The 26,735-nt window shown below is 43.3% G+C and overlaps 1 protein-coding gene across 1 annotated transcript; it reads right to left on the bottom strand.

Moving 5' to 3' along the window:
- Positions 1-655: 655 nt before the first annotated feature.
- LOC143809581 (microtubule-associated serine/threonine-protein kinase 1-like) lies at positions 656-18,300 on the bottom strand. The gene is made up of 21 exons (XM_077292625.1): positions 18,049-18,300; positions 17,732-17,833; positions 15,399-15,501; positions 14,771-14,838; positions 10,427-10,512; positions 8,817-9,025; positions 7,413-7,551; positions 7,195-7,327; positions 6,842-7,007; positions 6,613-6,711; positions 6,272-6,394; positions 6,062-6,126; positions 5,886-5,968; positions 5,411-5,484; positions 3,942-4,010; positions 3,586-3,678; positions 3,234-3,326; positions 2,893-2,985; positions 2,541-2,633; positions 1,405-1,497; positions 656-1,175 (listed from the first exon to the last, which is right to left on the bottom strand). The coding sequence occupies exons 1-21, from the start codon at positions 18,271-18,273 to the stop codon at positions 1,054-1,056; spliced, it is 2,331 nt and encodes a 776-aa protein (XP_077148740.1). The 5' UTR covers positions 18,274-18,300; the 3' UTR covers positions 656-1,053.
- Positions 18,301-26,735: the final 8,435 nt, after the last annotated feature.

Below are 26,735 nucleotides of genomic sequence, written 5' to 3'. Positions count from 1 at the left end.
GCGACTCTAGGGTCCCGGAAGAACTCCAGGCCTACCCCGTCATACGGGTGCGTCCTACCATATCATCTGGAGGACGGAGAAAGAACAGTAGAGACAGAAAGAAACAGTTGTGAGGACTATCCCGGGAGCTCAGCAGGGAAGAACTACAACACACAGCGCTAGAAGGTAGATACTGATTCCCACCTGTAAGGAGGAACTCCTGATGTGTCGTTGGACCGGCCGGTCTCTGAAAACCCAGTTAACAGCGCTCTGGACTGAGGTCTCCAACATCTTCAGTAAAGAGGTAAAGAGACTGCAACCTGGTGTCCTCATTATTTACCACGACCTGCACCGTTACAACACCACTTATTGCACCGGACGTCCCCCACTGACAGACAGGGCCACGGACCGGGTCTAGCCACCGTGACAACCCCAGGACTGAGATCTCAGAGGCCCGGCTCCGGGTACCCCTCGGCCCTGTGGCGGTGTGGGGGCGCTCCACAATGACTGGTACTGGGTGGCGGCATCGGTGTAGCTGCTGGACAGAAATATGACCCTGACTGCTGCATTCAGGATAATGGCAAATGCATTTAGTGACAAGAAGAGCAATTAGTGACTTACAATTAGTTGTGAATTTAAGATGAAAAGGAACCAGAGCAACAGTAACGGTGTTTAGTAATTTTTTTAATAATAATAAGATAGAAGGTTAAGGGATTAACAAATCCAGGAACATTATCAATAGATGAAATCATAGTCAGGAACAAAGCCGGGGTCAGGTACCAGGTGATCAGTAAAAGCCAAGTCTGGCGAGCAATATGAATAAAAAGGTTAAGGGATTAACAAATCCAGGAACATTATCAATAGACGAAATCATAGTCAGGAACAAAGCCGGGGTCAGGTACCAGGTGATCAGTAAAAGCCAAGTCTGGCGAGCAGTATGAATACCGCGGTGCCTGGTGACAGAGGCAAAATATGTCCGGGTAAAGATGTAACCCTCAGAAGGCCACAGGTAGATGGTGATGATCCTTCTATACAGGTCCAGCAGTGATGGTGGATCTACTGGACTTCAGGGCGCTAGATGTGGAGGTTTCCAGTCTTTTCGATGGTGCTGGGGCAACAACAACAACATGTAAATGCGCGAGCAACCCTGGATAATCCACGCCGGCAGGATGATAAGAACCGGCGGAGGCGGGAACCTGTGAGAAGAGAAGTAAATATAATGTAAGTGACGGGACTCCATAATACATGATCCTACAGTGCGGTCACTGCGGCCGAATGGCAAAGGAACCTTACTATACAGAGGTCAGGGGTCACTGTCAGTCATCATACATGGGACAATCCCATCACTGACAGATAATATCTTCTCCACATGAATTTTTTTCATTGATTGACATCACACAACATTGAGCTGATTCTCAAACTTACGTCGCCTCTTTTCCTTCTTTTCTTCATTTTCTGGGTTTTGTTGCGTTGTTCTCAAAGGTGTCGAAGATTTTATGTCCTCGTGAACTGTAATATCTGATCAGAAAGTAAAAAAAAACATCAGTAACAATGTATTCTTATAGTATCTGCTTTGTATCTATAACGTAAGTAAAGGGATGACTTATTTCATGTCACTATTGTGCAGTCACTGTGGCCAAACGGCAGAGAAATCTTATTCATAAAGAGATCAGGGATCATTTATGATTGTGGCCCCCCTCCCCCAACGTTTTGTTTTAATTATTTAAATATATATCTTTTTTTTTTAAACGGTGTGAGGTCACCGCTTTTTTTGATAGCCAGCCAATGTAAAGCAGACAGCAGAGGGCTAGTATTCTCAGGCTGGGAAAGTCCATGGATATTTGTCCCTCCCCAGCCTAAAAAAAAGCATCCCACAGCTGCCCCCAAAAAAGGTGCATCCATTAGATGAAAAGTTCTTTAATTGTAAAAAGCACTCGCGAACTGTCTTTTACCCATTTTCTACCTTTTAAAAAAAAAATTAATCCGAAGGGATCCACTGTAAACCGATCCCATGTTTAACAATGATCCTGGATAAGGTTACTAATGTCAGCGCTCGTCTCATCAGCTGGATTCACACGCTACTGTCATTGTGTTCTGGCTGGTACAGGCACCGGCTGGTGAATGCTATCAGCAATACCTGCTATTGCTGCTATCAGCGAGATCAGGCAGCACTGATGACAGTAGTAGTTATCAGCTGACACCTGACCGACTGTAATCTTCTCACTGCCAGTAACAGACGCACTTTCACATGTCCTGTGTGACAGCGTGGGAACCCACAGCGGTCAGCAATGCCTTGGGCTCTGACTGGCGGTGACTTCAGTATGATTGCCACCAGTCAGAGCCAGTGTTTCCCATGCTGTCACACAGAGGATGGGATGGGAACCGCAGGATATTTGGGTCTCCCATTCATGGGAATGGGTTTCGAACCATCCGGTTTTATAAAGTTTGGCTGAAACCCAGGGACCTGAACATCCATGCGTCCACCCATCTCTACTAACTTCTGCTCCACATGAATTATTCTCACTGACATCACACAACATTGAGCTGATTCTCACACTTACCTTGTCTTGATTCCTCCTTTTCTTCATTTTCTGAGCTTTGTTGCTCCTCACTCAAATAAATTGAAGACTTATTTTCCTCGGGAGCTGGAATCTCTGATCAGAAAGTAAACAAATCTCTTAGTAACAATGTATTCTTATAGAATCTACTTTGTATCCATAATGTAAGTAAAGCGACGACTTATTACATGATACTATTGTGCGGTCACTGTGGCGGAATGGCAGAGAAATCTTATACAGGGGTCAGGGGTCACTGTCAGCCATCATACATATCCCATCACTGACAGATGTCATCTGCCCCACATGAGTTATTCTCACTGACATCACACAACATACAGCTGATTCTCGCACTTACCTTGTCTCGTTTCCTCCTTTTCTTCATTTTCTGAGCTTTGTTGCTCTTTACTCAAATAAATTGAAGATATCGTTTCCTCAGGAGCTGGAATTTCTGATCAGAAAGTAAACAAATCTCTTAGTAACAATGTATTCTTATAGAATCTGCTTTGTATCCATAATGTAAGTAAAGCACATGATACTATTGTGCGGTCACTGTGGCTGAACGGAAGAGAAATCTTATACAGAGGTCAGGGGTCACTGTCAGCCATCATACATATCCCATCACTGACAGATGTCATCTGCCTCACATGAATTATTCTCACTGACATCACACAACATTGAGCTGATTCTCACACTTACCTTGTCTCGTTTCCTCCTTTTCTTCATTTTCTGAGCTTTGTTGCTCTTCACTCAAATAAATTGAAGCGTTCGTTTCCTCAGGAGCTGGAATTTCTGATCAGAAAGTAAACAAATCTCTTAGTAACAATGTATTCTTATAGAATCTGCTTTGTATCCATAAAGCAAGTAAAGTGACGACTTATTACATGATACTATTGTGCGGCCACTGTGGCGGAATGGCAGAGGAATCTTATACAGAGGTCAGGGGTCACTGTCAGCCATCAAACATATCCCATCACTGACAGATGTCATCTGCCTCACATGAATTATTCTCACTGACATCACACAACATTGAGCTGATTCTCACACTTACCTTGTCTCGTTTCCTCCTTTTCTTCATTTTCTGAGCTTTGTTGCTCTTCACTCAAATAAATTGAAGCGTTCGTTTCCTCAGGAGCTGGAATTTCTGATCAGAAAGTAAACAAATCTCTTAGTAACAATGTATTCTTATAGAATCTGCTTTGTATCCATAAAGCAAGTAAAGTGACGACTTATTACATGATACTATTGTGCGGCCACTGTGGCGGAATGGCAGAGGAATCTTATACAGAGGTCAGGGGTCACTGTCAGCCATCAAACATATCCCATCACTGACAGATGTCATCTGCCCCACGTGAGTTATTCTCACTGACTGACATCACACAACATACAGCTGATTCTCACACTTACCTTCTCTCTTTTCCTCCATTTCTTCATTGTCGGAGTTTTGTTGCTCTATTTCCTCGTGAGCTTCATTTTCTGATCAGAAAGTAAAAACAAACTCTTAGTAACAGAATACTCTTTTAAGATCTGCTACATAAATAAAATGTCAGGTGTCAAGGTTTTTCTTATGGATTTCTGGTTTTAGCTTGGCCAATAGGCTCAATCCCATTAATCCCAACTTTCTGTTCATTCAGATCCCAGAATGTCTAACCCTAAGGCCGTGACAAAATGAAGGGTGGGGCAGCACTTCTGCTAGGAAAACGCTGAAGGTCGGGCACGGATCTCTGGCGCTCCACTCTTTTATCCCCCTCTCCCTCTTTATTTACTAATACATGCACCAATCACAGACTGTTCACAGGGAAGGAAACCTATCCGTCCCCTGCTATGGTCCCCTGACTGGCCAGGTTTGCTAGCCAACTACCTGCAAAGCACTTGTAAGTACGTACAATGGCAAAAACAGAGAGAAAGATATTTTCCCAACATTTAACCCCTTCAGGAGGGGAAAATACAACAAATAGGGTAATTCCATGTGTTTTTCGTGAAGGTCCAGGGATCACCATTACTTTTGCTGAATTGGTTCTAGTTTTTGAGAGAATTTTTAAGAGTGTGTCTCGTCCTCCTGGGAGATCTGGGGTTAGAAGATCACTACGTATTGTGAACCGCAGATCTTCCATGTGTTTGTGTCCCATATTAAATGAATTTAATTTCCTTTGGTGCTGAAGAGGTTAACAAACATTTCTAGGCTGCTTTAGACTCAGGCCTCTCTACCTTTGAGAGTACCCCCGGGACACGAATAGTTGAGGGCCCAGTTCTATGGACAGTTTGAGGCCCCATTTATTACCGAAAACCGTCACAGCGTGACAATAGTTCATCCATAAACATAATGATTTCCTAGGTAATGAAATATCCTATGCAATTATTTTGTATTTTAATGTGTAGGCTTACAATGCTATAAAAGCGACTTTTCAAGGCCAGAATTTTATTTTAAATAATTAACTATTATTTCAAAAACTAGAGCCATTGGCAAAACCAAAGCAATCTTTTTAATGAGCACGATAAACTTAATATAAAACCGTTAAGATATCGTTGGCACCAAAATCTCTGTTTACCAGTGCAATGTAAGTAAAGGGACGCCTTATTACATGATACTATTGTGCACGAACAGCAGAGGAATGTTATCATACAGAAGTCAGCTATCATTGTCATCCATCATACATGCGGCCATCCCATCACTGACAGATAACATCTGCTCCAGATGAATGATCTTGTAATCTGGGAAAACTGTACAAAATTGGCGAAATGTATGAGTCTATAGGCAACATAATTGGGCTCCATGAAACATGGACAGCATAGGAGACCAATTACAGAAAAATCATGTGGAAATATTTGAGATGAAGTCAACATTCTCATTTGTAGTGCTGTAGACATGTACATACCTGACAATGGGGGCGAGCATGGCAAACTGGTAATATCATCATCTCTAATAGATGCAGGAACAGATTCTTTCTGCCTGTTTGGAAGAAGAAAAACGTGTAAACCACAAGTAAATGCAGTATAAAAAGGGGTTGCCTCAGTAGTTTAACACCAACTATAAGGCCTATTAGGACATATGAGAGTTATAGTGGGGAAGATTTCCTGCTTAAATCTACCTTTTATAGAGCAGAGTGAAAAATAACTACAAAGAATGGCTGGCATGTATTTTACTACATATCCTACAGTGTGGGCAGCACTAAAAGTGCATGACTGACTGCAGTTATAGGATGTTACCATCAGCAGTTTCTGAAGCCTAATGACTACTAATCATGGGGCGATGGATGCTGTAATTGATATTATGGTATTTATGTCCTATATTTGGAGTTGTACACATATATCAGCCTGGAGCTGCAAGTAATGACCCTATAGTCTACTCACATTTCTAAGATGTTTGTGCAGGATGTAAATTCTGCAGGTGACTTGGGATCCTCATTATTCATCCTGGTAGCGGTGGCACAGAGCTAAATGCGGACAACAAGAAGATATGAAATCTTTTTTTCTTACTTTTAGATGTATTTTACAATTTTTTAAATATTTGTTGTTCTCATACTTACTATAGAAAGCCATTCAGAAGATGATGTAAAATTTTGGTAGTTAAAGCTCTCATTGTCCTCCTCATCTACAAGACAAAGGTAATGAAGTATTATTACAAATTGTCAATATAACAGTCACCATTTAACCGTAATATTAATGGGAACCGATTGTCTCAAACTATGCTAGACGAGACAAGCAGCTGTTTAGTCTAGATGACGTCTTCTACTTACTAATAGAGAAGCTTGTGTCCACGTTTGATGCAACCTGAGGAACATACTCCGGCTTCTGATTTAGAAGGTTTTTAAAGCATAAGCCAATCAGGAATGGATTACCCTTGATCTCAAATGTTCCTGCTGGAAAATACAAAACAAAAGTGTTGCGGATATTGTCAGAGACTGTTCCATATCTGAACTGTTTAACTTAATCTGAACTAATTATGTTTCTGAGCAAACATGAAGGAAATTTACTGAAAGTCATATTATGAAGAATTAGAAATGGATGAGCTGATAGAGAAGTGCTTATTCTCATAGACATGAAAGATATGTCCTATGTGTAATAAGCAGATTGTTACCTGTCCCAAGTCTTCGTTCGGGATTTTTTCTCAGCAGTCCAGCGATGAGGCACCGAGCATCAAAGCGAGGAATGGGTTCACAATCCCAAAGTAGGTGTCCTGTAATATAGAAAATTACAGAAAATTAAACATCTTTATTGGACTGTAGGATAAAGCTAATGAAATAGGTAAACAAATGTAACCGACCAAAGCAATGATTGGATTATTCTGATTGGATTATTTCACTTACCACCGACAATATTGTTATCAATCTCAGTTAGGGTTTTCCCATCAAATGGTAAAGATCCCACAAGGAATTGATGTAGTATGATCCCCATTGCCCACCAGTCAACAGGTCTTCCATAGCATTTTTTCAGGATGACCTCTGGGGCTATATAATGTGGGGTGCCGTAGACCTGGAAACCAACAGAAGAAAGAGATGAGATTAATCATACCATTATGATGACAAATTCTCACCATAAAAACACAATGACAGAAGATAAAATATCAGTGGCAAAGATCTCTAGAAATGAAGAATGCAGAGAAGAAACAGTGTGATGAGATTAGTAAAGAACAAGCTGCGTTTCTGTAAGTGATGCCCACCTCATGGTCCTTGAACTCTCTTCCAATCTCCTCTGCTGATTGATTGTAGATGTAGTTTTTTGGTATCATAACACCAAGTTTTGAAAGACCAAAATCAGTAACTTTAATGTGTCCAGTAGATGTTATCAGGAGGCTGTGGAAGAAACGATGGTTTTAACCTTGCAGACTATCTGATACTAAATGATAACTTCCTTTCTCATACTAGAGGGGGCACTTACTTCTCTGGCTTCAGGTCTCTGTGGACCACACCATAGCTGTGCAAGTATTCTACAGCAGCAACCGCTTCTGCAAAGTACAAGCGGGCCAAGGGGACAGGTAAACGACCCCTGGTGTTTAATAGGGTCTGACAGTCTCCACCTGTAGAAAAAAAGAAATATGACCGGTGAGGGGTTTGTAAAGCAGATCACCATGATGTATAATGGGAAGTGAGCCGAGATATTTGGCAGGAGAGAAAATATACAGATATAATTAATAGTGCACATAATATTAGACTAAAGTAGTGGTGAAATGTGGTCCATGTAACTAATAACCTAAACTGATATCACATCTGGTCTACAGCTGAAGATACTATCTATCTATCTATCTATCTATCTATCTATCTATCTATCTATCTATCTATCTATCTATCTTTCTATCTATCCTTATATCTATCCATCCATCCATTGAAGCCCCTTAGTGTTCTCACGAGCAATATACTTTTTATGGCCATTTCAAAAGTATGATGCTGTCAAGCGTGCCCCCCATCTAAACACACTAAGTATGGTTCCCCCAGTGAATCATCCTCCCTACAGTATCACCCCACATACACGGTGTCAGTATGATGCCCCCACTCAGTATGATGGCACCCACAGTCCCTATACTCAGTATAATGTCCCAAACAGACTCTCACACAATATAATGGCCTCCACATGTCGTCACTTAGGCCCCCACAGCTCCTCACACATAATTTGGACCCTAACACAGAAAGATGACCCCTACACAGAATAAGGACCCCCACATCACACCACTCAGTATGAAGACCCTACTCTGTGCAGGGGCATTCGACAAGTCCATCTGGGGGTATTAGCAGGCTCCCATTGCCTCGCACACAGTACTATGTCCCCCACAGCCACCCAATCAGTATTATGGCCCCTACAAATGCTGACATTATATAAAGCAGTATCCCCCTCGCCCCATTGCCACGGCATGCTGCTCTGGTCAGTCCGGTGTGAGTGCTGAGACTCCACACTACAGGCGCGGTGCTGTGACTACTTGGCCCCTGCGGTGTACGGAGTCTCAGACCACAGTCTCACGACCACGGGCTGAATGCTGGACCGGGAGCTTTCGGCCTCCTGATGCGCCATTCTGTTCAGCTGTATTCACATTCTGAGGATGCGGCCATGCTGAAATTGTGATGACAGGAAGAGTGATGTGTCCCAATGCCAAGTGATGCTGGGCCCCCTAGAGCTCATGGGCCCCATAGTACCGCTGCTCACAGAACAATTAATTTCCAGGCATGTAGGTCATATATAACCTACAGTAGATGCTCTGTGGTGATGTAACCAACCACCTGGACAAGTCCTAATGATATGATAAGATGCAAGCAGACGTGGATTGACTATAATAGAGTACACATGTCCTACCTTCCACATACTCCATGACCATACAGAGGTGATATGTAGTTGGAAAGGAGCAGAGCATGGAGGCCACAAAGGGACAATCAGAGAATGTTAAGATGTCCCTTTCCAGATAAGCCAATTCCACCTTGTCTAGAGCTTCCAGGTTCCGCTTGACCATTTTCTTCATTGCAAAGGTCTGATGTAAGTCTTTATGGCGCGCTAAGTAGACGGACCTGGAGAAAAGCAAAATCCATGGTAAATAATCCTTATTAACAGTCCATCTATAGAAGTCATTATATGATGTTCTGTACTAATTTGTTGAAGTCCGTCCGTCACTGGAGATACAATTCTAGAAATGAATAATATAGCACTGCATAGATCAGCTATGGAGATCTGCACAATGCCATGTCTGCCGGAGCCCTCACACGTCATATTAGAGAGCAGAGAATCTTTTTGGGCAGATTCGCTATAATTGACCAGAAGATCCGATTCTGTCCAAGTGAAACTTAGTCCAAATTGAAATTCCTCCAATTGCTGTAAGAAGTTTATTCTGCTCCTCTCAATCCCTAAGGCCGGGGTCACACTTGTGAGTGCAATGCGAGTCTCTCGCCTCAATACCCAGCACTGCCGCCGGCACTTGGGAGCGGAGCGTGCAGCTGCATGTATTTCTATGTCCGAGTGCCGGCGGCAGTGCCGGATATTGGGGCGAGTTTCTCACACTGCACTCACAAGTGTGACCCCGGCCTAAGGCATAATAAATGGAGGGGCTGGAAGTAGCTAAATAATAATGGAGCCCATTCTACCCACCTGTCCGAGGCTCCCACCTGTCCATCCTTGCAGTTCTCCATCCTCCGTGCCAGTCTTTGGTTGCTCTGGCACCCCTTCTGGTGCTGAGGCCAGTGATTGGACTCACGTAGTCATGGTGGAGGGTGCAGATATCATTGACGTCAATATCGTGTCAATCCTCCCGTGACCGTGTGTAGCCGATTACTCTTATCAGCTCCATAATGGAACCCAAAAAACCAAAGTCTGCTGAGGAGGAAGCTCTGGTGGAGGCGGCAACATAAGACAGATGGGGTCTAGGACAAGTGACTATAATATGTTATATTAATCCCTTTCCTTAAGGGTATGTGCCCACATTAAGTATTTGTAGCAGAAATCGTTACACCATATCTGCATTTCTAAGCAGGAAAAACGATGCGTCAAATAGGCTCATTTTTGTCACGTTTTTGATACATTTGTTACCTGCGTTTTTGTTGCAGATTTTCCCCCACTCATTATTATGTGTGAAATCTGCAGAAAAAATGCTGAAAGAATTGACATGCTGCAGAGTTGGAAAGATAAGCATCATGTGCACGAGACTTCAGGAATCTCATTCACTTTTCTGCATCATGAGCAGAAAAAAAACACAGAAAAAATGCGAGAAGTCTGCGGTGTGTGCACAGGTCCTTACAGTGTGACCTGTTCTAGGTCTGTACGCTCCACTGTATAGAAATGAGCTGAATAGTGGGAATTAGATGTGGACAGTGATGTGGACTCCGATCATTTCCCTATGATAACACTGACTGGCCGAGCACAGAGGCAGAAGTGTTAGGGAACCCTGAGCAATTGGATTATACCAACAGAAATCTCACCCAAAGGCTCCAGCGCCGATCAGTTTAGATGTTTCAAAGTCGCTTATATGCGGCATTCTCGCTGGGATCAATGATTCAGTCGCTCCCTATAAAAAAATAAGTAATGATATTCAGATAAGAAAGCTGCAAGGAAAAAGCTCCAGATACAAAAAGGTCTTCCTCCAATATTATGTCCCAGCTGATTCACAGTGATTGTATGTACAAGCAGAACTCTCCGCAGACACCAATGTCATTTAACCCCTTAAGGAACAGGGCTATTTCCATTTTTTGTTCCCCTTCTTCCCAGAGCCATACATTTATTTTTCGTCAATATGGCCAAGTGAGGGCTTGTTGTTTTGTGGGACGAGTTTTATGTTTGAATTACACCATTTCTTTTTCTATATCCTTTACTGAAAAGCCGGATAACAATTCTAAGTGTGGAGAAATTGAAAAAAAGTGCAATTCCACAATTGTTTATTTTGTTTTGTTTTTTTTACCACATTCACTAAATGCTAAAACTGACCTGCCAGTATGATTCTCCAAGTCATTACAAGTTCACAGACACCAAACATGTCTAGGTTATTTTTTATTCACGTGGTGAAAAAAAATCCAAAGCTTGTCAAAACAAAAGAAAATAATGGCGCCATTTTCTGAGACTCGCAGCGTCTCCATTTGTCCTTATCTGGGTGAGGGCTTATTTTTTGCATGCTGATCTGACGTTTGACACCAATTTTGGATAGATACGATGTTTTGATCGCCCGTTATTGCATTTTATTGCAATGTTGCAGCGATCATAAAAGCATAATTCTTGCATTTTGAGTTTTTGCTTGTTACGCCATTTACCGATCATATTAATTCTTCTTATATTTTGATATATCAGGCGTTTCCGAATGCGGTGATATCAAATATGTGTAATTTTTTTATTGTTTTATTTTGAATGGGCCAAAAGGAGGGTAATTTGGAGTTTTATATATTTATATATATATTTCCTACTTTTTATTTGCTTCAATAATCTCCATGGGAGACTAGAAGCTGCGATCATCCGATCACTGGTGTTAGGCCGGGGTCACACATGCGTGTTTTACGGACGTAAGAGCGCAGAAACTACGTCCGTAAAACTCGCATTACATACGGCACAATTATTCTCAATGGGGCTGCTCCTATCAGCCGTATATTACGGATCCGTAATATACGGCTTTCTACGGCCGTACAAAATCGCAGCATGCTGCGTTTGTCAGCGTATTGCGCAAAAAAATCGCCAATGAAAGTCTATGGTGGCGAGAAAAATACGGATTCCACACGGACCAGCAGTGTGACTTGCAAGAAATACGCAGCCGTGTTAGTGAAAAGTCGGTAATTCAATTGCCGGCTTTTCATTTCTCCTTCCCAAACCCGACAGGATATGAGACATGGTTTACATACAGTAAACCATCTCATATCGCCTTTTTTTTTGCATATTCCACACTACTAATGTTAGTAGTGTGTATGTGCAAAATTTGGGCACTGTAGCTGCTAAAATAAAGGGTTAAATGGCGGAAAAAATTGGCGTGGGCTCCCGCGCAATTTTCTCCGCCAGAATGGTAAAGCCAGTGACTGAGGGCAGATATTAATAGCCAGGAGAGGGTCCATGGTTATTGGCCCCCCCGTGGCTACAAACATCTGCCCCCAGTCACCCCAGAAAAGGCACATCTGGAAGATGCGCCTATTCTGGCACTTGGCCACTCTCTTCCCACTCCCGTGTAGCAGTGGGATATGGGGTAATGAAGGGTTAATGCCACCTTGCTATTGTAAGGTGACATTAAGCCAGATTAATAATGGAGAGGCGTCAATTATGACACCTATCCATTATTAATCCAATTGTATGAAAGGGTTAAAAAACACACACACACACACACATGATTTAAAAGTATTTTAATGAAATAAACACAGCGGTTGTTTTAATAATTTATTGCTCTCTCAATCCATTTGCAGGTCCTCACTTGGCAAAATAATAAGCGCACAAGATACATACCCTCAGCTGAACCGTCAGGTCCCACGAGGTAATCCATCTTAAGGGGTTAAAATATTTTACAGGCAGGAGCCCTGCAAATGCAGCTGTGCTCCGTGCCTGTAATCCCCGGCGAATGAATGAAATGTAGGTCATTGACCTACATTTCCTTCAGTCGCGGTGATGCGCCCCCTGGTGGGTGTCCTCATATGACCTGGAGCGTGGGAAAAAGTTCCCAGGCTGCAGTTCATGAGAACATCCAGCAGGGGCGCATCACCGCGACTCAATGTAAGTACAGATCACTGCTTTCCTTTCAGCACCCGGGGATTACTGGCACGAGCGAGTGGTTTATCGCAGCTCGTGCCTGTAATATTAGTTAACCCCTTCAGATGGCTTACCTCGTTGGACGTGATAGGACATCAGAAGGTATGTATCTTGTGCGTTTATTATTTTGCCAAGCGAGGGTGTTGCTGATGGATTGAGAGAGCAATAAATTATTAAAACAACCGCTGTGTTTATTTCATTAAAATACTTTTAAATCATGTGTGTGTGTGTTTTTTTAACCCTTTCATACAATTGGATTAATAATGGATAGGTGTCATAATTGACGCCTCTCCATTATTAATCTGGCTTAATGTCACCTTACAATAGCAAGGTGGCATTAACCCTTCATTACCCCATATCCCACCGCTACAGGGAGTGGGAAGAGAGTGGCCAAGTGCCAGAATAGGCGCATCTTCCAGATCTGCCTTTTCTGGGGTGGCTGGGGGCAGATGTTTGTAGCCACGGGGGGGCCAATAACCATGGACCCTCTCCTGGCTATTAATATCTGCCCTCAGTCACTGGCTTTACCATTCTGGCGGAGAAAATTGCGCGGGAGCCCACGCCAATTTTTTCCGCCATTTAACCCTTTATTTTAGCAGCTACAGTGCCCAAATTTTGCACATACACACTACTAACATTAGTAGTGTGGAATATGCAAAAAAAATGGGGATATGAGATGGTTTACTGTATGTAAACCATGTCTCATATTCTGTCGGGTTTGTGCAGGAGAAATGAAAAGCCGGCAATTGAATTACCGACTTTTCACAGATATCGCGCTGAATGAAATCTAAATACAGAATATATATATATGTGTCTCAATGACATATATATATATATATATATACTGTATATATGTTTTCCCTAACATTTGAGCACATAAATCCATTAGATGTCGGTTTTGCAAGCCTGCGCGAAAATCGCGCAGTACGGATGCCATACGGATTACATACGGAGGATGCCATGCGCAAAATACGCTGACACACCCTGCCTACGGATCACTATTTTGGGAACATTTCTCCGTATTACGGCCGTAGTACGGACGTATAATACGTGGCGTATTGTCTTACGCCGAGTGTGACCCCAGCCTAACACATAGCAGGGGTTCAGCTCTGCTATGTGTAGCAAAAATGCTCATCTAATATGTGCACCGACCACCAGGGGGCGCTCATAGCAGGCTGACAATGACAACCCAGGGGTCTCCTGCCTAGAACTAAGACGCACTTCCTGCGCAGCCATGTTTAATGCCACTGTCGGACTTTGACAGCGTCATTTAAAAGCTGCGGGTGGATCGCGATTCCACCCGCGGCTGTTAGGGGCATATAACTGGATCAGCTGTCATATGCCGGATAAAATGGGGGAGGTCATGGACATAGCACTTCATAGGTCATTAAGGTGATAAGGGGAGAGTCCATACACCAGAATCATTGCACAGTGCTGAATAATATTGTAGATCACTTATGAAAACTTAAAGGGAATTCTGTCAGCAATTTTTTTTATATGTAATCTAAGAGCAGCATGATGTAAGGGCTGAAATCCTGATTCCAGCGATGTGTTACTTACTAGGCTGTGAGTCGTTTTATTACAATTAGTGTTTAGTCAGCAAGAGATTATCACTATAGGTCTAATCTTGTGCCACGTAGTCCTATTGCTCTGTGTGACCCTACCCCACCACAGATTAGTGGATTTCTGCTTATTCACAGTGTACTGTACACAGAAAGCTGCCAGTCAATGGTGTGGGCAGGCTTATACAGGGCTCAGCATTCAGAGCGCTGCTAGATCTGCAGCAGAAAAGTGTGATTTTATCACAACTCCTCCACCCAGTAAAGTAGGTGACATCGCTGGAATCAGGGTCCCTGCCCCTACATCATGCTGCTCTCAGATGGGTAGCAGTAACCTGGTGCTAGATTCCGTTTAGTATAAGTGCTATTATCTAACACAATAGGATCATCTACATTTAGAGTAAATATGCCCCTGGTTATATGGGGCTAATACTGGGCACGTCATTCACACCCCATGATCTGGTGATATACAGACACCCCCTCTAGGATACTCACAGCGGCAGGTTCTTGGATCTCAGGGATCTCATAGATTCCACTGTCAGGAATCGCCAGCACAGTTGGATCTAAAACAGTGATAAAATGATGAAGAAATAAAATGTATTAGACGATATCAATCCTACATACACAATACAGCAATCTACAGGAGAAATAACGGCCGTCTGTAAATGGGGATATCCCTAATTATGTGGGGGGTGTAAAAATGAGGAGCACATCACCCTCACTGTACATGTGAGTGATGGGAAGAGAGAGCTCAAGCTGAGCAGCAATATGCAGATTAGCCTGGAAGTGCACGAGGGCGGGTCACTGCACTCAGACGGTTTCTACCACGCCCCCAGTGCATTTCCATCAAATTTGGTGCATTGCTTCTACGTTAGATTCTCCTGACTGAGATATTGGATTACTAAAAACAAAATGGTGCCTTTCTTTAGGGAAATCTTTAAAAATAAAGATTATTATTAATATTATTTCGTTAGAGGGTAATGGGCTGTCCAGTCAGAGCAGCACTTCCCATGTACCATGTGCGGGCAGGTTCCCTGTACACAGAGTAGAGTAAATCCGCCATTGTCCCCTGTGCTCTATAATATCTGGAGAATCCTTCTAGAAGGTGGGATGATCGGCTTACCTGTGGTCAGATCGCTGGTCAGTTCCACCTGACTCGTATTCGGGTCAGGGATCATTTCCGGGTGTAGATTTTGCTCATCTTCAGTGTCGCCTTCTGCTGTTTCCTAATAGTTAGAATATATAGATTTAATATCTGGAAGATTTCACTAAATCACCAAATCCATAAATCAGGGAGCACTAAACCTGCATTTACAGATGCAGCAATTGTAACTATACAGATAATGCGCCATGTTTTCTCATTCTCTCATTTAGATGGACTAAGCTAAATTAAGATTGAAAAATCAAATGTTCAGTGTAAACTTGTCAGCACCGTGATCCCAGAGCCATGTTACCCGCCCTCGAAATATTATGGGGACATCGTGTCCTTCATCATACCTCCCAACCGTCCCAGATCCCGCGGGACTGTCCTGATTTTGACAGTCAGCCCCGTGATCCTGGGAGGGACATTACTTGTCCCGCACTACGCAAGGTTTGTTGCTGTTTTTTTTTTTTTTTTTAATAAAAGCTGGGCCACCTCCCGCCCGCCCCGCCCGCCTCCCACCCACCCACCCTCCTTGAAGACGATACTCACCCTGCTCCAGCGATGCCTGGTTCCGGCTTCTGCAGCGCTCCTGAATGAGCTGTCACGTTGTACCGCTCATTAGAGTCATGAATATGCGCATATTCATGACCTATAATGACCGGTATCACATGACCGCTCAGGCAGGAAGAAGGTGCACTGCTGAGCCGGGAGTCGGGACAGAGCGAGAGGGATGGCCGCGCGGTGAGGAACAGGTAAGTATGAGGGGGGAAAATGAGCCATGCATAGAGGGGGGGGAGAAATGAACCATGCATACAGGGGTGGGAAATGAGTCATGCATACAGGGGGGGAATGAGCCATGCATACAGGGGGGGGGAAATGAGTCATGCATACGGGGGGGGGGAAAATGAGCCATGCATACAGGGGGGGGAAATGAGCCATGCAAACAGGGGGGTGGGGGGAAATGAGCCATGCATACAGGGGGGGGAATGAGCCATGCATACAGGAGGGGGAAATATGAGCCATGCATTCGGGGGGAATATGAACCATGCGTACAGGGGGAGGGGGAATATGAGCCATGCATACAGGGGGGGGAATATGAGCCATGCATACAGGAGGGGGAATATGAGCCATGCATACAGGAGGGGGAATATGAGCCATGCATTCGGGGGGGAATATGAGCCATGCATACAGGAGGGGGAATATGAGCCATGCATACAGGAGGGGGAATATGAGCCATGCATGCAGGAGGGGGGAATATGAGCCATGCATACAGGGGGAGGGGGAATATGAGCCATGCATACAGGGGGGGAATATGAGCCATGCATACAGGGGGGGAATATGAGCCATGCATACAGGGGGGGAATCTGAGCCATGCATACAGGGGGGGAATATGAGCCATGCTTACAGGGGGGAATATGAGCCATGCATACAGGGGGAATATGAGCCATGCATAGAGGGGGGGATATGAGCCATGCATACAGGATGGGGGGTCATTATACAGTATTAAGCATCATGGGTGGCCATTATACAGTATGGAGCATTATGTGTGGCCATTATACAGTATGGGGCACTGTGTGGCCATTATACAGTATGGAGCATCATGTGTGGTCCTTATACAGTATGGAGAATCATGTGGGGCCATTATACAGTATGGAGCATCATGTGCGGTCATTATACAGTATTGAGAATCATGTGTGGTCATACAGTATGGAGCATCATGTGTGGCCATTATACAGTATGGGGCACTGTGTGGCCATATTTTTTTGTTTATAATTATTGTATATGAAACAGTGTGATCAGCAGTTCTAAATGGGTGTGGTTGGGACGTGGATATGGGTGTGACTAATTATGAATGGGTGTGGTCAGAGGCGTGGCCTAAAATTTATCCCTCTTTCCCGTCTTCAAAAGTTGGGAGGTATGCCTTCATTCATTACAGTATTAGAGGGAATTGCTTTACACTGCAGCTCCTCTCCACAAGTCCAGATTAATATACTGTATAGGAGACTTGTAGACACAACATTTCTGTAATATCGCCTGTTATCTCAGCTGCAGCCATTACAAGCAGGATGCCTGTAATCCTAGTGATAGACAGAGGCCGATATACAGACGTCCCGCCACTGAGCTCTGACTACATCTGCAGAATGCAGACTGCCATCACAGGCGAGGAGGGAGCATTAGGACTAGTGGCCATAAATCTGCTGTGCCTGCCAGGAGCTGACAGGGAGGCCTGTAAGATCTAACACCAGCTCTTCTGATATCTGGAGAAGATCAGAAAACAAGGCTGTGTAATAGAGAAGAAGAGGGTTCCTTACCAGGCGTTCCGATGAGCGGGCCGGACCTTCCAGTACAGACAGGACTTTTTGGGCGAGTTCCTTAATAGGAGACAAATCGCCATTTTGAAATCTTGTTTCAGCCTATAGAAAAGAAAAGAAATAAAAATGAAAATCCTGAGGTGAGAAAGGTCACAATGAAGGCGGCCATTTTATGTGACATTTGCTCCTCTGTCTGCAGATACAATGACGCCATATCTGGGGATTAATGGTGTTTTATATTGGAGGAAATAAGAAACTTGTATCCCGCCATTATTATCTATTATTATGGAGATTTGTGCGGAGAGTCCGCCACTTACCTGCTGTAGTGAAGTCCTGATGTTCTGAGGTAAATCGCTCAGATATTCTGAGGTGAGATGACCTTGGTAGTGTTTGGTCAGGCAGTCCCTTACTAGCCCCATCACCAGCCGGTGAGTGAAGCTGAGGACGCCATCGGGTGGTAGAAGCGCACTGGCAGGTTGATTGTTCTTAAAAATCTCCAATAGTGCGTCTACCTGAAGTTTATCTAGAAGATAGTCAGCCATAGCGAGTAAGTGCAAGTGCACACAGTTCACCAGCTATAGAGTCAAAGAATGACACCCGTGACACTGTGCGAGCTCTATAAATAGAGTCTGTGTTCCGTGATGTCATAATGGCTGACCATCATGAGTGATGTCATAATGGCCGACCATCATGAGTGATGTCATCATTGAATCTTGAGATATAATCTTCATGGACGGCTCTGAAAAATAGATGCTGCCTAGTAATTCTGAAAGTGGAAAACCATAGAATGAATTATGTCTCCATGTTATTATGGACATTCTATTTTATTTCCAGCTTGAACTCAACCAGAATTAGGGTATGTTCACATGATGCATTTTTGCAGCATTTTATTCTACACTTAAAACCAGAGTGGTAGCAGGAAAACCGCTACGTACAATACTTGACATACTTCAAATTAAAAAAACAAAAAAACAGAAGAACAAAATGCAACGTGTGATTGAGAGTTCAGAAATCTCATTCTCTAAGCTGGTACTGTAAAATGCAAGTTTTTTTCCACAGAAGGAAATAAGTCTGAAAACAGCCTAGGGTTAGGCATATTTTCATGTTATAAGCTGGAACTCACAGGCTGTGTCAGTGAGACCCTGACAGACTCATGCACTGCAGTACACAAGTAATGCAGTATATGAGAGCAGCAATCAGAGTAAAAATTGTACATGTCCCACAGTGAGACACTGAGGCTATGTGCACACGTATAATGGTCCTCTGTGAATTTTTCCGCAGCGGAATTGATAAATCTGCAGGGCAAAAACGCTGCGTTTTTGCTGCAGATTTATCGCGGATTTACCGCGGTTTTTCTGCGGATTCACTGCGGTTTTACACCTGTGGTTTTCTATTGGAGCAGGTGTAAAGCCACTGCGGAATCCGCAGAAAGAAGTGATATGCTGCGGAATGTAAACCGCTGCGTTTTCGCACTTTTTGTTCTGCAGCATGGGCACAGCGTTTTCTGTTTCCCATAGGTTTACATTGTAATGTAAACTCATGGGGAACTGCTGTGGACCCGCAGCTGCGGAAACGCTGTGGATCCGCAGCAAAATCCGCAGCTTGTGCACATACCCTGACAGACTCATGCACTGCAGTACACAAGTACTGCAGTGCATGAGAGCAGCAATCAGAGTAAAACTTATACATGTCCCACAGTGAGATGAAGTACAAAAGTGAAAAGAAACAACATAAAGTAAAATAAAACATGTAAAAAAACACAAAAAACTGCACACAAATCACGGAAAGCCATTTCGCCACTGAAAACGCAGCATTTATAATAAAAAATAAACAAGTAATGTACTCATAATTGGTTTTGTCACATCCGGAATGACCCACTCCATAAAACTGGCATGTTATTTATTCCATTTGTCGAACACCGTTAAAAAATAAATAAAACACTTGCCAATAATGTAGCTTTTTTCATCGTAGCGACTCACAAAAAAATTAATGCAAAGGCCCCCCGAAGCGCTTAGATAGGGGGACACACGGGGACACAGGCCCAGTCATTGTATTTTAATTACTGTTGATTTTTTGTACCCCTCTTCCCTCTATATTCCTCCATATTGGTCTCTCCCACCTCCCCCTCTTCTCTATTACTGTTTTGATTTGAATGGTACTTACCTATCTTTGAGGTCATCTACAGGTCACCAGCAACTGCCAGGAAAAAGTGGGAGAAGAAGGAATGCAGTGAAATATGTATATGTATGGCCAGCAGTTAACTAGCATCTGTCTTTAGGCTGCAGGTCTCACCAAGGTGAAAATATGTTACCCTGAGAAAAGGCAGTTTTCCTGGTTGCAGACCACAGGGGGCCTTCCTGGGAAAACACAGAATTGGAAACATTTCACACCTCTGATGCCTTGAAGGCAGAGGCCAAATGGGACCTAGTGCATCCTGACAATTTCTATGTACTATGGGAAAGAAAAGCTAAGACAAGAACCTTTAGAAATAATGTATTCATTGGTAAAGTAGCCATGGTCCAGTCACAAACCAGGACTTAGAATATCAACATGAGAGGCTGGTCTAAAAATCTGATCTCCAGGTTAAATCTGTAAATTAGGCCTTTAATCATCGAAGGTTGTCACAGACTGAGGGACAGTCAAGCTGGAGTGAGCCATTCCATATTCATCCCCTCCTCAGGGAGCAGAAAGCAGACTACAAAGTTCAGATATTTCTTTAAAGGGACTCTGTCACCTGAATTTGGAGGGAACAATTTTCAGTCACATGGGCGGGGTTTTCGGGTGTTTGATTCACCCTTTCCTTACCCGCTGGATGCATGCTGGCTGCAATATTGGATTGAAGTTCATTCTCTGTCCTCCATAGTACATGCCTGCACAAGGCAATCTTGCCTTAAGCAGGCGTGTACTATGGAGGACAGAGAATGAACTTCAATCCAATATTGCAGCCAGCATGCAGCCAGCGGGTAAGGAAAGGGTGAATCAAACACCCGAAAAACCCCGCCCATATGACTGAAAATTGTTCCCTCCAAATTCAGTCCCTTTAAGTTTTCTCCCTTTTATTTTTATAACTGTTTTGCATATTTGTGTCACTTTTTATTTCCATGTTATATCCTTTTATTGTAAGCTCTGTACCTTTTCTATTAAAGCTTTGAGCTTTAATAAGTTTGAACCTTGTATGCTCTAAAAAATCCATAGCCTAAGTGTATGTGTCCACGTTCAGGATTGCATCAGGATTTGATCAGGATTTGACGCAGGTAAAATCTGCACCAAATCTGCACCTGAGGTCACTGGCATGTCACCTGTGTTTTTCATGCGTTTTTCATGCGTTTTTTTCATGCGGATTTGTGTGTTTTTGTAAGTTCAATAAAGATATACAAAAAAAAAAGGGTGATGTCATTTCTTGTCCAACCTCTTCATTTACATACTCCATTGAAGAATAATGTTTACACACACAAACAGATAGATGATAGATAACAGATAGATCGATAGAAAGATAATAGATGATAGATAGATAGATAGATAGATAGATAGATAGATAGATAGATACAATAGGTCTATCGTATCTATCTATTGTATCTATCTATCATATCTATCGTATCTATTATCTATCTATAAATATATCTATCGATAAATATAGGAAAACTGACTGAACAGCCATCTAGTCTGAACTGGTGCATAACCAAAAAAAAGTCTAACATAGCAAATAGATAATGGCTGCACTCAATTTTACTGTGCTAAAGCAAGGAAATCTGCGATACATGAAATGTGAATAGCATACTGGCTTGTGAAATCCATGAAAAACCACATGAGATGCTTAGCACAAGATTTGGCCAAAAATTGTGAGCCCATCCACCAAACGTCAAGGTAATCTCAGATCGGATGGGTAACTAACCTGTCTGCCTAGTGTGAACACTTACCTATGGCTAATAACATGGTAAAGCCTGCATTTATAGGAAGGTTAGAACCAACTGTGTTTGGATGTAATTAAAATCACAGCATGGTGAAGGGTGGGGCGTTCAAGTCAGAAAAAATAGTACATAGTAAATATAGGAAAACTGACTGAACAGCCATCTAGTCTGAACTGGTGCATAACCAAAAAAAGTCTAACATAGCAAATAGATAATGGCTGCACTCAATTTTACTGTGCTAAAGCAAGGAAATGTGAGATACATGAAATGTGAATAGCATACTGGCTTGTGAAATCTATGAAAAAACACATGAGATGCTTAGCACAAGATCTGGCCAAAAATTGTAAGCCCATCCACCAAACGTCAAGGTAATCTCAGATCGGATGGGTAACTAACCTGTCTGCCTAGTGTGAACACTTACCTATGGCTAATAACATGGTAAAGCCTGCATTTATAGGAAGGTTAGAACCAACTGTGTTAGATATATCTATAGATAGCTAGATATGTATATCGATAGATAGATAATAGAAGATAGATAGATAGATAGATAGATAATAGATAGATACGGTAGATAGATAATACCAAGCCCGATGTTTAGTATATCTGTAGATATATCTATCTATAAATATATCTATGGATAGATTATCCATCTATCTTTATAATCATCTAAGGGTACTTCTGTCTGTTTGTCTGTCTGTCTTTCTGTCTGTAACGAAAATCCCGAGTCGCTGATTGGTCACGGCCAGCAGTCTGGCCGCGAATTGGCCCCTCCCTACTCCCCATCCCGGACCAACTTTTTACTATTGATGCTGGCTATGCAGCATCAATAGTAAAAAGATATAATGGTAACAGTAATTTTTTTATTACTGTTACCATTATATCTTTTTATAAAAAATCATGCTATTCTGACCTTCCGTCACCTCCGCAGCTTTCCCGCTCCTCCCGATGCTCTCGGCAGCTTCCGTTCCCAGAGATGCATTGCGAAATTACCCAGATGACTTAGCGGTCTGCGTGTGCTGTGTTATATACTATGAGGGCTGTGTTATATACTACATCGCTGTGCTATATACTACATGGCTGTGCTATATACTACGTGACTGCTATATACTACATGGCTGCGCTATCTACTGTGTTGGCTGTGCTATATACTACATCGCTGTGCTATATACTACGTGGCTGTGCTATATACTACGTGGCTGCGCTATCTACTGTGTTGGCTGTGCTATATACTACGTGGCTGTGTTATATACTACGTGGGCTTTGCTATATGCTACGTGGCTGTGCTATATACAGTACTACGCTGCCAGCCATGACCAATCAGCGATATTGGTGCAGAATTTAACCCCCACTCACAGCGCGACGTACATACATACAGTACTGTTGTGAACTCTGTTTTTGGGCTCCCTCTTGTGGTCACAAGTGGTACTGTGTGAGTGCTGTCTTTGGGCTCCCTCTGGTGGCTCTTTGTGTCATTCTGCAGGTCTGAGGCTGGTTCAGCTGTCTCGTTATCTGTTAGCTGGTTTCCTATTTAGCTCACCTGGACTTTCAGTGGTTGCCTGCTGTCGATGTATTCAGTGCTATTTTGATCTCTCCTGAATTCCTTCGTTATCAGTCTCTCCAAGAGAAGCTAAGTTTCTGTTTGGTTATTTTCTTGCTCATCAGTGTTCAATATGTTTCTTGTTTATTTATTTGTCCTTGTCCAGCTTGCTAATATGTGATTTCCTTGCTTGCTGGTAGCTCTAGGGGGCTGAGTTCTCCCCTCACAGTTGGGGGTTAGTTGGTGTGGGGGTTCTTGAATTCTCAGTGTGGATATTTTGTATAGGGTTTTTTACTGACCGCACAGTTTCCTGTCTGTCTTCTGCTATCTAGTATTAGTGGGCCTCATTTGCTGAACCTGTTTTCATTTCTACGTTTGTATTTTCCCCTTACCTCACGGTTATTATTTGTTGGGGGCTTCCTATATTTTTGGGGTCATTTCTCTGAGGCAAGTGAGGTCTTACTTTCTCTATAGGGGTAGCAAGTTTCTCAGGCTGCGTCGAGACGTCCAGGAATTTAGGCACGTTCACCGGCTACCTTTAGTGTGTTGGTTAGATCAGGTTGCGGTCAGTCCAGTTACCACCTCCCTAGAGCTTGTTCTACGTTCAGTAACTTAGCTAGTCCATTCTGTGATCCTCAGCCACTAAGGATCATAACAGTACAGCAGGCCATAAAGTGTTTAATGCATCGCAGAAGTGGAATAAGAGAAGTCCTGAGTACAATTTTTTTTTTTTTTCCTCTCCCTTTGCTGCAGTCTGTCCAGCTTCTCTCATCCCCTTAATCTCTGGGTGGCTTTGAGTTCAGCTGCAGACATGGATATTCAGAGTCTGACTTCTAGTGTGGATCATCTTGCTGCAAAGGTGCAAAGCATTCAGGATTTTGTTGTTCACAGTCCTATGTCTGAGCCAAAAGTACCTATTCCTGAGTTGTTTTCTGGAGATAGATCTAGGTTTCTGAATTTTAAGAATAATTGTAAATTATTTCTTTCTTTGAGACCTCGTTCCTCTGGTGATTCCGCTCAGCAAGTTAGAATTGTTATCTCTCTGTTACGTGGCGACCCTCAAGATTGGGCTTTCTCCCTGGCGCCAGGAGATCCTGCATTGCTGAGTGTGGATGCGTTTTTTCTGGCGCTTGGATTGCTTTATGAGGAACCTAATCTTGAAAACCAGGCAGAAAAGGCCTTGCTGGCTCTCTCTCAGGACCAGGATGAAGCTGAGGTGTATTGTCAAAAATTTCGGAAATGGTCGGTGCTTACTCAATGGAATGAGTGTGCCCTGGCTGCAAATTTCAGAGTAGGTCTTTCTGAAGCCATTAAGAATGTTATGGTGGGGTTCCCCACGCCTGCAAGTCTGAATGACTCAATGGCTTTGGCCATTCAGATTGATCGGCGTTTGCGGGAGCACAAATCTGCGCACCATCTGGCGGTGTTTTCTGAACAGAGACCTGAGTCTATGCAATGTGACCGAATTCTGACCAGAATTGAGCGGCAAAATCATAGACGTCAAAATGGGTTGTGCTTTTACTGTGGTGATTCAACTCATGTTATCTCAGCATGCTCTAAGCGCGTAAAAAAAAATCGCTAAATCTGTCACCGTTGGTACTATACAGCCTAAATTCATTTTGTCTGTTACTTTAATTTGTTCTTTGTCATCCTACTCTGTTATGGCTTTTGTGGATTCGGGTGCTGCCCTGAACCTGATGGATTTGTCATTTGCCAGGCGCTGTGGTTTTGTCCTGGAGCCTTTGGAATTCCCTATTCCACTGAGGGGAATTGATGCTACACCATTGGCTGAGAATAAGCCTCAGTATTGGACTCAAGTGACCATGTGCATGACTCCTGTACATCAGGAGGTGATTCGCTTTCTTGTGCTGCATAATTTGCATGATGTTGTCGTTTTGGGTCTGCCATGGCTGCAGGTCCATAATCCAATTCTGGATTGGAAAGCTATGTCTGTTTCAAGTTGGGGTTGCCAGGGGATTCATGGCGATGCTCCTTTGGTGTCAATTGCTTTTTCCACTCCTTCTGAGGTCCCTGAGTTTTTGTCGGACTACCAGGATGTATTTGATGAGCCCAGATCCGGTGCCCTGCCTCCTCACAGGGATTGTGATTGTGCTATAAATTTGATTCCTGGTAGTAAGTTCCCTAAGGGATGACTTTTTAATTTGTCTGTACCAGAACATGCCGCGATGCGGAGTTATATAAAGGAGTCTTTAGAGAAGGGACATATTCGCCCGTCCTCCTCCCCTCTTGGTGCAGGATTCTTTTTTGTGGCCAAGAAGGATGGTTCTCTGAGACCTTGTATAGATTATCGTCTTCTAAATAAAATCACGGTCAAATTTCAGTATCCTTTGCCATTATTATCTGATCTGTTTGCTCGGATTAAGGGGTCCAGTTGGTTCACCAAGATAGATCTTCGTGGTGCGTATAACCTTGTGCGTATTAAGCAGGGGGATGAATGGAAAACAGCATTTAATACACCCGAAGGCCATTTTGAGTACTTGGTGATGCCTTTTGGACTCTCTAATGCTGCTTCTGTGTTCCAGTCCTTCATGCATGACATCTTCAGAGAATATCTGGATAAACTTATGATTGTGTATCTGGATGACATTTTGGTCTTTTCTGAGGACTGGGAGTCCCATGTGAAGCAGGTCAGGATGGTATTTCAGGTCCTGCGTGCTAATGCCTTATTTGTGAAGGGCTTAAAATGTCTCTTCGGAGTACAGAAGGTTTCCTTTTTGGGTCTTATTTTTTCTCCTTCTACTATTGAGATGGACCCAGTCAAGGTCCAGGCTATTCATGACTGGACTCAGCCTACATCTGCTAAGAGTCTTCAGAAGTTCTTGGGTTTTGCTAATTTTTGCCGTCGCTTCATTGCTAATTTTTCTGGCGTGCTTAAACCCTTGACGGATTTGACCAAGAAGGGTTCTGATGTGACTAATTGGTCTCCTGCGGCCGTGGAAGCCTTTCGGGAGCTGAAGCGCCGGTTTTCTTCGGCTCCAGTTTTGTGTCAGCCTGATGTCTCTCTCCCTTTTCAGGTCGAGGTTGATGCTTCTGAGATTGGAGCAGGGGCTGTTTTGTCGCAGAGAAGCTCTGATTGCTCTGTGATGAAGCCTTGTGCTTTCTTTTCAAGAAAGTTTTCGCCTGCCGAGTGGAATTATGATGTTGGTAATCGGGAGTTGTTGGCTATGAAGTGGGCATTTGAGGAGTGGCGACATTGGCTCGAGGGAGCTAAGCATCGTGTGGTGGTCTTGACTGATCACAAAAATCTGATTTATCTCGAGTCTGCCAAGCGGCTGAATCCTAGACAGGCTCGTTGGTCGTTGTTTTTCTCCCGTTTCGATTTCGTGGTCTCGTACCTGCCTGGTTCGAAGAACGTGAAGGCTGATGCTCTTTCTTAGGAGTTTTGTGCCTGACTCTCCGGGAGTTTCAGAGCCGGCTGGTATCCTCAGAGAGGGAGTGATTTTGTCTGCCATTTCCCCAGATTTGCGACGAGTGCTGCAGAAATTTCAGGCGGATAGACCTGACCGTTGCCCACCAGAGAGACTGTTTGTTCCAGATA

The sequence above is a fragment of the Ranitomeya variabilis genome, chromosome 2 (genome assembly GCF_051348905.1).
Source record: "Ranitomeya variabilis isolate aRanVar5 chromosome 2, aRanVar5.hap1, whole genome shotgun sequence".
In the NCBI taxonomy this organism is placed as follows: Eukaryota; Metazoa; Chordata; class Amphibia; order Anura; family Dendrobatidae; genus Ranitomeya; species Ranitomeya variabilis.
Note: the sequence above shows the minus strand (reverse complement) of the source record. Positions and strands in the feature narration are given on the sequence as shown.